The 11681-nt window shown below is 47.8% G+C and overlaps 1 protein-coding gene across 1 annotated transcript; it reads left to right on the forward strand.

Moving 5' to 3' along the window:
- The first annotated feature begins 314 nt into the window (after window positions 1-314).
- LOC8023530 (probable tRNA (uracil-O(2)-)-methyltransferase) lies at window positions 315-6972 on the forward strand. The gene is made up of 5 exons (XM_029995210.4): window positions 315-867; window positions 3537-3756; window positions 5294-5362; window positions 5958-6062; window positions 6739-6972. The coding sequence occupies exons 1-5, from the start codon at window positions 410-412 to the stop codon at window positions 6823-6825; spliced, it is 939 nt and encodes a 312-aa protein (XP_029851070.4). The 5' UTR covers window positions 315-409; the 3' UTR covers window positions 6826-6972.
- The last annotated feature ends 4709 nt before the right edge of the window (window positions 6973-11681 follow it).

Here is an 11681-nt window from a genome sequence, read left to right on the forward strand (position 1 = left end):
TTCCGGTCGGACTCCGAGAAAATCAATGGGCATCGGCATCACCTTTTTGTGGTTTTCGTGGTGAGAAGGGTGAGAAGAGGTGATTTGTAGTTGTGTTTGCCCGATTCCAGAAACAACAGTCATTATAGTGATATCCTACCGTGCTTGGTGATAATTAGAAAATTGCAGAGGGTAAAAAAATTAACAAAAAAAATCATACTTTTGGTTTTTAATTTCTAGAATAGGTGGTGCAAGCTACCGCCCAATATAAAGGGTACAGCCGTTAGCATATATCCATCCGTTGCATTAGTTTCGTGAGTTTCGCAATGTGATTATTTGAGTTGGTCGTGATTGATGTGGGTTTATGCTCGGAGGTTTGTGGTGGCGTAATTTTTTTTTCTTTTTCTCGCTGTGAGTTCTCCCGAGTTATATGGAAACTAACACGTGGGTTCCCGTGGGCGCTTCGAAGTCGATCGCGAGCAGAGAGTGTTTTCAGACTGCGTTGAGGGTCTGGATCGACAAACCACACACCATCAACAGGCGCTTGGCGGGCGTCAAACCTCGGTCGGAACGTCGCTTGCCTCCCGGTGGAAGTGTGCCTGATGAAGATGACTCGTTTGTCAGACATCTGAATGCGGTTGACTTGGACGCCCTGCCTTCCTTCCTCGCTGACAATGCAGTCCCGGCCGAGCGCTCCTGGAAGGAAGGCGTGCAAGTGGCGGGATTCGTCCTGGAGCGGGACCTACTGCCCAAACAGATCGACAAGTTCGGACCCACGCGAGAAGTCGTCGCTGTGTTCGGCGACTGCGCAGTGTTTTGCAACGTGTCCGGAGCTTCCGCGATTTCACCCAGCGTCACGTACAGGTTGCGTCTGAGCCCGGACAATAGGTATGAATTTCGACGAGGTGGAGTAAAGTGGCGTTCCGCAACGGTGTGGTACACAGCCTATCTAAATTAACAGGCAGTTCTATAATCTTTCTAAAAAATTTCGTGAATTTGTTTAAACTTAACTAAGCTGCACGTTGTTCCAAACTTTCACTAGTTACGGCAACAGATTACTTTAGTTAGTTACTTTACAGCTGTCTCATGTTTATGAGAAAACTGTCCTTTGGCAGAGGAACCTCGTGGAGCAGACAGCTTAACGGTGATTGACCCAAATGTACCTTGATACTGACAACGCCTGCCTAATTTCTGGCTTCCCCATGTTTTGGTGCCGTTGCACCTGCTTCACTTAGTCACGTACTACCGCGGACAATAGAGAGTTGTAGTAGATCGTTTTTCTCCTCTGCTACGGTATCACCGAAGAAAACGCCGCAGCTGCGCATGCGCGCCGCCAGCCTTCTCTGCATAGCTCAAGGTCTTGTGGTGGATTACGGAGCGCTATCCAGGTGCTTAGAGGGCTGCCGGAACGGTCTACTACAATTCCCTAATATGAGCTGAAACAGCGCTCCGGCCTGTGCACGGTACTACCTGCGCCGCCTGTTGCTTCGCTTCGTAAACACGGCGCACCCTGAGGCCGAGATAAGTTCTCACTTGCGCTCACTGCGCTGCTACGCCCTTCCGGCCGTCTGCTAGCGAAAATATTCATAGAGATCATACAGACGAAACCACCATCACGATGCGTGTGCCGTGGTGCCCAGTGTTCATGTTTTCAGCTAACATGCATTTCAGTGCATTTCAAGAAAGCGCGGAAGTGGGAAATGCGTTGTCATGCGCGTATCTCCTCGAGAAGCGCTGCTTGACGAAGCTGCCTTGGCCCCCAAAAGGAGCCAATCTGAATATCATCGAACATGTTTGGAGGCGCATCAAGGTATACCCATGTCGCGGCATCCCCTCCACCGCACCACTGCCCACAAATTGTGGAAAGCAATGGGAGGTGAATGGGAGTGGCTTCGGGCCAAGCCGGAATTCATGGCCGCGCTCTATGATTTCTTACCAGACAGGATGATAGCCGCGGTCGCGGGTCAGGGGAGAATGTTGCATTATTAACTTATTTTGTAAGTTTTACTGCGCCTCAGGACCCCCTGTACCATACTTCTGCCGATTGGAACAAAGCATGATGCTACGATTGCGACACGCTGTTTGACGCCGTATGCTACGATTGCGACACGCTGTTTGACGCCGTTAACAAGCGCATACTCTTGTGTGGTGCCTCCTTGATCCCGATCTTCTTTTGTAGTGCAGTTGAACTGCCATGTCGACTATTACTCTTCTGTGTCTGACATTGTCCTCTGCAAATATTCTTTCGATTAAGTTTCAAGCTGATTCTTCTGAAAAATATATGACTGTTTGTTCCACTTTATTAAGGCTATAAATTTGTAAACAAAAAAACTGGTGTCGTGTCAGCAACTTGTTTAGCTTGAACAAACACGTGGGCCCAGTAATAAAGAAATACTATTTTTAACTTTTTCATACCAATCAAGGTTACAAAACCTCCCAGTAACATGTATGCTTACCATTTTTTAGACCACCTGAGACTAGGTGGAAGAAACAGGACGACGTCTTGTTTCTTCCACCCAGTCTCAGGTGGTCTAAAAAATGGTAAATCTACACCAGCTTGCCTGCGTCCTAACTGTTTTTTCATGTATGCTTACCGTTCTCTTAAACAGCTGCGATCAATAAAAAATTAAGTAACTACCTTTTAGCGGGACTATATCCGGTATACAGATTTTGGCCCGTATTTTACGATGTATTTTAGGATGTCCCACTTTGTGCATGCACTTAATCAAACAAAAACAACCTGCAACGTCTTTTGATGTGACTTTCAAAAACGATAATCGCAGCTGCAATTTAAGATACTGCAACATTTTTTCTTCACCAGACAGCGATTTTTCTACGTGATTCTATGCGATAGACTAAACTAAATCAATTCCAGAAGTGAGACTACAAGTGTTCTCTGCTGGCTGGGTGGCTAGTCGCTACCTCTTACTGGGGGCTGAGCTGCTGCACCGCTATGGAGAGGGCTTCTCTGGTGGCGCGCCTTGGAACTATGCCGCGCGAGAACCAATAGAAGCCTATCCATCAGATCGCTGTTACTGACGGCAGGCTTCGCTCCATGGGGACAGGGGAGTTTAGGTGCCGTTTGGCACGGCTTCAAAAGCTGATAAAGCTGGTTCGCTCCATGGGACAGTTAATGCTTTTACATTAAAAAGAGAGTTTATATTTAAATAAATACGGTAGTCAAAGAAAATATCGTAAGGGTGCAGGTGAGCTGGTAAATATTAACCATGTTGAATTAACCTGAGACTGGGGGTAGAGAGGAAACATCAAAACGTAAAAGAGGCAGGACGACGTCTTATACTCGGCTGACTCATTTATTTAGTCCACCTCCCTATATAGTCTCAATCTCAAGGTCATCTCCACCAACACGGAAGGACGAAGTCTTTGCAGTTCAAGCACCACAGTCTCCATCACACAATATACGAAAACTGAAATTGTTCCACGGTAAGCCGATAGATGGCACCAGCGTGTTTTCTTGTCGTAAGAGAAGTGGTTTTAAGGTACACGGTCGTAAGCAGCAAGTGCGTGAACCCGCCGGTTCCCACGTGTTTTTGCAGGATCCACCTGGAGCTGTTCAGGCCCAAAAGCGCCGACGTGGACGACAGCGGGGTGGCCTGGCTGCGGGAGCACGTCCTTCCCAAGGTTGCCCGGTGGGCCTCCAGCGAACCCATCAACTCCAAGCAGGTACTGGTGCCATCGCTGAACCAGGTTTGCATCGAACGGTACAATGCCATCTACTTCAACCTCAAGAAGAAGCATGGGAAGCACCTCTGTAAAGTGAGTCCTTGCGTTTTGTTCTTTACCCTACTTTGTATTTGAAGAACATTCAATGGGATACCAAGTTAGCAGTATCATTACCAAACCTCACATGAAGGCTGGTTCACACACTTGCAACCGGCCGAATGCCTTCAAACCTCTTGGGATCTCTCGCAACGAGAGCAGAGCCGTATATGTAGAGAGTCCGGTCATTAACAGAATAGAGCGAAAAAAAGGGCGCTTCATTGGCAGAAATTGTTTCAGTGACCTTCGGCGCATTGATTGACGGCTCTTGTGACCAGCCACTAGCTTGAAGATTCCCCTAGTGGAGGCAATGAGCTCATTTATATCATCCAATCACAGTTTCTAGGTAAGGATGTATTCAAGAATCATTGCAGCGCAATCGAGTTGAAATTTGTGATGTTGTAGTCGCAGCGACATTCAGAACGCACTCTATCTCTTTTGACTGCAGCCGCAGCCACGACCGAGTGGACGGTGAAAACTGCGGACACAGCTCCGTAGGAATTTTGACCCTAACTCTGAACGCGCACCTTGTGTTCACAGTTTCACTTCATGTTTCAGTGTTTCAGGAAACTTTTCTCGTCAATGTAACCTAATCTGACTCAGTAAACACACTCAGCACCTTGAAACTCCCTATTTCCATCAATCTCTGACAATTCTCCCTTCATGTACTTTCGGCCTCATCCAGAAACATAAAATACCTGCTTCGCAGTAGAACACACTGGCGCCGTCTATCGGGTGGAACACTTTGCATTTTGGTATCCGTCCTCCTTTTTTTACGCATCATTCTCTCTCTTTTTGGCTAAACAAACTTTCCACAATGTTACAAGCAATTATTTTTCATTTCATCTTGCAAATACTGCAAAAACTCTATTGTAATAAAATGCAACTCCTGGACCACCTATAGACAACTCCAGTGTGCCTGTGCGGTTTCATGTCATAAGAAATTACAAGAATTTAGTCATAAGCAACGCAAGTGTGTGAAGTGGCCTTCACAGTTACACTATCAAGCGAGGTAGTTGCCATGTTGCAGAATTTGAGAACGCCATTCCTCAGTGCCAGCGAGAAAGGTGGCCCGGCGCGACGGACCTGTTTTCTGCTCTTGCTTCTTGAACCAGCATCTTGTCGGCGGTGAAAAATGCAAAAGTCGTCAAAAATATTTCGGGTTTGCACGTCCGAACTGGGCCTTGCCGACGCAGTAAGCGTGTACTCAGTTCCTAAAGACAAAGTTACGCTAAGTGGACGAAGAGTTCGCTACGAGCGCGTAAGCATCTGTTAGATGGTGAGTCCCTGCGCAGCACACGGTGTTTCTTTCCTTTACGCACAATACCGTCGCAACGGCAGTTGTAGCCCGAATTGGCCAGAAACGCCAGACCGGTCAATACAGCTGTGTCCGAGGTTCGCTTTTTACAAAAATACGAAGGATAGGGTGTTTTGGTTGAGCAATTGCACTCCCTATTACGGCTGGATAGTGTGAATAAAAGCGCCGTTTGCGGCAGCCATAAAGATTAATGTGCGTCTTCTCAATCCTGCTCAGATCTGGCCGGAAACCACGGACCCTCTGAAGTATGTGTATGAGGACATCTCCATTGCCAGCTATCTCCTGGTGAGTGCGACGTCGCTCCAAGCAGGTGTGAGTGTTTGTGGGGTTCCGCGCCAAAACAAAAAACCGCCAAAAAAAATAAAAAAAAATAAAACCCTCGTATGCCATTGCACAAGACATCTGATGCTGCATGCATTGGGGGTCTCCGACCGGCCTTTGAGTGGGTCAGGGGGCCTGTGATGGCCATAAGTTTGAGAACTGCCGGTGTAGTGGCTAAAGGTTGGTTCAGACGCGACTGCTTTCAACCGTGTGAATCAAAACCGGCGAGAGAACACTCTGTTGCCATCTATCGAATGGAACACTCACACTTTTCGTATATATTTTATTTTTCTAGCTCGTCATTCTTTCATTTTTGGTTTAAAAAACTTTTGACAATGTTATAAATGACCATTTCTCATAGATGGTTTGTATGTTTGGTCTCTCAAATAGCAGTGAAGTGCAGTTCCAGGGTCAACTCATAGATGGTGCCATCATGTTCTCTCGTCGTAAGAGGTCGCAGAACTCAGTCCTAAGCAGGCGCGAGTGTGTCAAGGGTCCCTTGCTCTTGAACACAAGTGAAGCCCGTGCCAGTCCCAACAACATGCTCCCCTTTTTTCAGACACTCTGGGAGCAGGGGAAAGACGAGGGGGCATCTGAACCGCCCACGTTTGTGGATGTGGGCTGTGGAAATGGGCTTCTGGTCTACCTCCTGGCTGCCGAGGGGGTAAGCGGATATTGTAATGCCTGGCATGTGTACACTTGCAATAATAAACCCGGTCATCTTCCAGAACTTTCTAACCCACTCCTCCTCTCCCACCTCACCTACTCCTCACCTACTTCTAACCCCTCCTCACACCACTCCTGGTCGCGTGACTTCCGCTATAATCGATCGGCGTCGAGCACCTCGCCCCTTCTTTCCCACTCGTCAACCAATCAGTGTCGTGCCTCGCGGCCACGCTTTCATCCAGGCCTCACTTTGGGGCTTCTCGAAATGTCTCGCATTAGAATTTCTTACAAAGTCACACTGCCATACTGTGGAGTTGCCAGAGGCTGCACCCCAGTTAGAGCTGACAGTACTTCGTGTCTCAGTCTTCTCAAGGTGCCAGTCGAAATGGAAGCCGATCCAAGCTGTTACTATAAAGTTTTCATTTGGTGTTTACAAGAGACTAAAACTATCGCTCCTACTAAGATCAAAAAAATATTTGTAGACGCAAGTGATGACTGCACTGTTTTAGGCCTTTTTGTGCTCAACTTATGGCAAGCTCGAGTCCTTTAAGATACTATCCCAAGCTAGACCAGATTTCTGCTTTTTCTCGAGTTCTGTCTCTCGCTTGTAACGTGGAATGAAAGTGCTTCGCTGCAGGTAATTTTTATGGACACCCTTCCGTTTTTTAATGCAGTACAAGGGGGTCGGAATTGACGTGAGGAAGCGCAAGATCTGGGATCTGTATGGACCAAAGACCACTCTGCTGGTTAGTAACACTTAATTGTACTTTAAAAATACATTATTTCTTTGTCATAGCATACTAGAGGTGTGCAAATATTTGAAACTGCGAATAATTTGCAAATAGTGTTTGCTATACAATTGGATTCAGAGCACACTTTTGTTGTTCCAAGTAATAAAGTGTTTTCAAATATTTGAAAATGACAAATTATGTCTTTAGAATTCCGCTGCAACAAGCTTCACTGCTCCTCACGGATAAGATGCATCTTATCTGGGCCTTTGTGTGTTCCAGTTTTGAAATGCTTTCAGGAAATCACCTGTCCTTTTCATAGGTGTGTTTTTTAAAAAAGATTTCTAGTTGCGACTGAATAAAGCCTCCATGCTTAGTCTACATTAAATGTAAAACATCCATATTCGAAAATATTAAAATTCAATTCGCTGTCATACATTAATACTCATATTCGATTAGCAGTCGCAAGTTTTATATTCGTGAACTTTCAATTCCTACACATCATTCACTATAATTGGAATTCCTCATGATCCACATTTTTCCTCTTTTCTTAATCGGGAGGTCTTTTAGGGGGCTGTGGCAGCACACCAACCAAGGTGGTAAAAGAGAGGGTCAAAAGGCGGGATTACCGCCCTGCGCTTTTCAGAATGAATCTGTTAATGAGCGGAGATTCTACTGATCGGTCACTACAGATTGGCGACCCAGACGATTCACCGATTTACAATACCATGCCTCTACGTGGGAATGAACAGTACCAACCGAGAACTTGCAGCACACGGACGGCGCCAGTCCCTCTATTCTCCAACCAAATGGTTCCTGGACGTAGCCACCGGGACGCTTCCTTCGCGGTTACCCCCATTCTGGCCAAAGAACCCTCGAATAGAGGCGCACTTCCATCTGCGGAGAGTCGCAACGCAGATCGCCCGTTTTCATTACGTCGTCGAGTGTCTTCCACCTCGGGCTTCCAACGAAATCGACGATGCACCGGCCCAACCTTTTGTGGAAAATGCCTACGATCTCCTCAAATCTGTACTACTGGCTCGCACTTCCGACCACACGGGAGCTCGAGGACCGTCATTGCAGCTCTCCATCGGATGCGTCGGCTGTGAGCTCTTCCTTTCAAAGCCACCGGAAAAGAGGAGAATTACGTATTCTCACTGCCGCAGAAGACACGTCTTCAGATCGCCTCGCGGTGCTAGCCGACCGCATGGCCAACTACTCCACACCCACTGCACATGCAGTCTCGACACATTCGTCAAACCGGGAGATGGCGACCGCGAGGACGGAAGCAAAAATAGGGCATCGCCGCCTTCGGACCTTCGCGAGATCGACCGACACGGCGTAGTTCTTCTCGCACCCGTTGGACCTCTCGCCGCACTTCCAACTCCAGTGACCGGTCGACGTGCTCGTACCGTCACACATTCGGCGAACGGGCCCGACTTTGCACCCATTCTTTTCGTGGATGAGAAATGACGAGGCTTGACACCGACGGTGGCAATTGATTTCAGTAACCCCCCCAACCACCTGTTCTATATCCACGGCACCCTTACGGGCGTCCTGTTTCTCGTGGATACTGGTGCGGAAGTGATTGTGTTGCCAACTTTTCCCGCTGACCACAAGCTGCAACCGACACAACTGTGTCTTCGGGCTGTCAAAAGGTCCACAACAGCCACCTGCGGTCGACGTTCCCCGACAAGTAGCATTGGACTCTGGCGAATGTTCCGGCGGGTATTCATCGTCGCGGACCTCCAACGGGCCATCGTAGGCGCCGATTTTCTCTGTCACTTCGGGTCGGTGCAGTGGCCCCTGCAAACAGCCGTGTCACAAATAGGTGCCCTTATGGTACTTTAATGTCACTTCGACCTAGATTGCCAATTTCTTTTCTCTCTTTGAGAATCCAAGTGTGCTTGATTCTTGGTGGTGAATTCTGTGGCGGCATGCCAAGGGGGTGGAGGAGAAGGTCGAAGTGCAAGGTGACCGCCCTGCGCTTTTCCGAATAAATCCACTCACGAGCGGAAATTGTACTGGTCAGACGTCGCTAAAAAAAATTTGATTATTTTTTCAAGTTATTCTTCTGTTGTTTTTTTTGTACTTTTACGGGTTTTTTATTTTGCGATTTTTTGTTTCTTCCAGATGCTATTCCATTGGGCACAGTAGAGCCCCAAAAGCGAAGACTGATACAGTAAACAGATGGGTATACTGTCAAGACTGGTTATAACGAAGGCGTTTATAACGAAATAGCGGCTACAGCGAAGCGATCACGATTTCCCATTCCCGTTTGCACTTTTTCAATGCATTTGTGTCTGTTTTTTGTGAAGGAAATTGAGCGGTTCTCGCGAATACAACTAAAAGAAATTTTGTAATAATTTGAAAAAAAATATGAAAACTCGGAAAGTTTACCAAGTCTCAGACCGCCACACTTGACTGCCGCGGCCGAGCAGCCACCCAGAACGGGCCGCAGATGGTGCTGCAAAGGCCGCCGGCGGCAGCTATTGCACCACCGTCTGTTTCCTGGTCCTTATCTGGGAAGCTGCTTTTTCGCATTGCACATGGAGAAGCCGTCGTGGCATGCTGTAGGGGCGTTCGGAGCGCTAGCGACAGCGTACCGGCGGAGATGACGGAGAGAGCTAGATTTAGGAGAGGGAGCAATTTCAACCATTGAGAGCATTTGCAATTTAATGGCGGACGCCTCCTAGGCAGGTTGGCGCAAGTACGCCTGTATTTGGTTGTCGCGTGGCCAGTGTGGCGAGGAAACCGGGCGGAGAGGCGGACGCGTTTGCAGAAGGTGAACACTTTTAAGTTCTGACTGCTTGCATGCTGCAGCCCATTTCGCCAATGCGGCACACAAACCATAGGTCCCCGATTGAGCAGTTGCCCCCTCTCTTAAATCTAGGCGCTGTATACCAACGAAAGATGAGCTTGAGCGCGAATTCGGTGCCGTGCACGCTTCTTTGTTTGCTTCGTGTTCCTTGTCGGCGTCCCTGGTTGGTGTGCTCGCTCTTGCGCGAAAGTCTAACTTCGCTCAAGCACCGATTCGGCGAATCATCGCCAGACAACGATAGAGAGTCCCGACACCGCCGGCACCTCGACAGGAAAGACGAAGGCAATCTCCTTGAAACGAAAGCGTGCCATCCTCGACAAAGTGCACATAGACGTAAAGAATGCCGTCCACTGCCGGCGTCCTTTGCGGCTGCTGTCTAAACAATTCATACATAGCTTGCAGGATCTTATCTCGATTGGAGCTTCTCGCAGTTGGCGAGAAGCCTCTCCAATCTAGCAGAGAGCGCGTGCAGGGAAGCCTCGATCGCTTTCTGCAGGCACGAGAAATGTGCCCGTGACAGCCCATGTTATCTTCTTTTTTTTGTGTGTGTGTTACTTTTATTAGTTTAGATATAACGAAGAAGCGGATGTAGCAAAGTGATTTCTGATTCCCAATGATTTTGTTATATCCGTTCTCGACACTATGTAGAGAAGCGAAGTTGAAACTTGTAGTGCAGGTATTTTAGGTATCGATACATGTGAAGATTAAAAAAAAGCAATTAAGATGGCAATTATTTTTCCTGAAAACATTTGGCTTATTGACTGTACTTTGGAGAGGCTTTTCAATAATGATGAAGACCAAAAAAGGGGGCAGGATGGGAGGCTTTGTCTTAATTTCTTCTTGCACTAGGAAGCAGTCGTACTTGCCGACATGCTGACAGAGGATGACATCGAAGCTTGAAACAAAGGTCTCACAACCTTGGGAATGTGTGCCGCTGCCAGCAAACTGTTTACCCAACATGGTCCGTTGTACATTTGTCCACCCAGTGACACGCACACAAATGCCGTTGAGAGAGCGAACTTCCTCTCCCGTTTACTACCAGGAACAAAAGACGCTACATATACAATACTAAGACTACACTAAACACAACATACAAGAAGACTATTCACAGGTATGCCTAAGCCTCCCAAGATCCCGTCTGGTGAGAAAGAGGCCTTCCTCCCCTTGTCCGTTCCTTCTACATCTGATGGCAAGGAGGCTTCTCCATGCCCTGCAAAGGGGCGCCCAAGCGCCGTCCCTTGGCCTGGAGGAGAACCGGAGGCCAAGAGTCTACTTAGATCTCTCGACCCACCCCGCGGGAAAGCGATGGTTTGATCGCTTCTGGGGAGGGGTGGCTAAATAGCCACCTTGCGGGCACTAAGCGAGAGAGGCGGGTGCCCTCATGGGACGCTATAGCACATACAAAAAAAAGAGCCCAACAGAGAAGATAGCGTTAATTGCATCTTGTCACAGCACATCTCATCCGAAGATCTCTGACAAAACATTCGACATGAGCCGGCCTCTCTGTTCACGCAGACCAGAGCCTTGACAAATAATTTAAAAGTGAAAACTACAGTTCTGATGCTTTAGTTCGATTACTGATACCATTGTTGAGCGGGTTAATTTTCTCCGCTGCACAAAGACAAACATTAAGGGGTATTCACGGAGAAATAGTACCTCCCTTTGGTTCCCCGGGATGTGCATCACGTGGTAACAACGCCACGCTTTTGCACAAAGCCGCACTCACATAGACATCCTGGGGGTATGGGGGTGCTTTTGCTTGGACTGCACAAACGCTCCCCACCTTGGCATATCTTTTTGCAATTGGCAGTACTTTGTTCGCGTGTCTGGCATTTTTACAGATTTTGCCGAGCGAGATGGGCGGTGGTGGGCATCGGGATCGCCTAACTTGTTGTGGCTTGCGCTGTTGCGCATGTTTTCCGAGGCACCCGAAGGAGTATTCTAAATTCAACAATGCCGTTCTCAAGCCGCCCCTCATACAACTGGTTTCTGATTCCACATCCTTTCTGTTGCATCCCCCAGTTCAAGAAACATCTAATTGTGTATCGCCGTTTCATGTATGCCTCCA

Source organism: Ixodes scapularis, unplaced genomic scaffold, assembly GCF_016920785.2.
Source record: "Ixodes scapularis isolate PalLabHiFi unplaced genomic scaffold, ASM1692078v2 PGA_scaffold1__304_contigs__length_218370807, whole genome shotgun sequence".
Lineage (NCBI taxonomy): Eukaryota > Metazoa > Arthropoda > Arachnida > Ixodida > Ixodidae > Ixodes > Ixodes scapularis.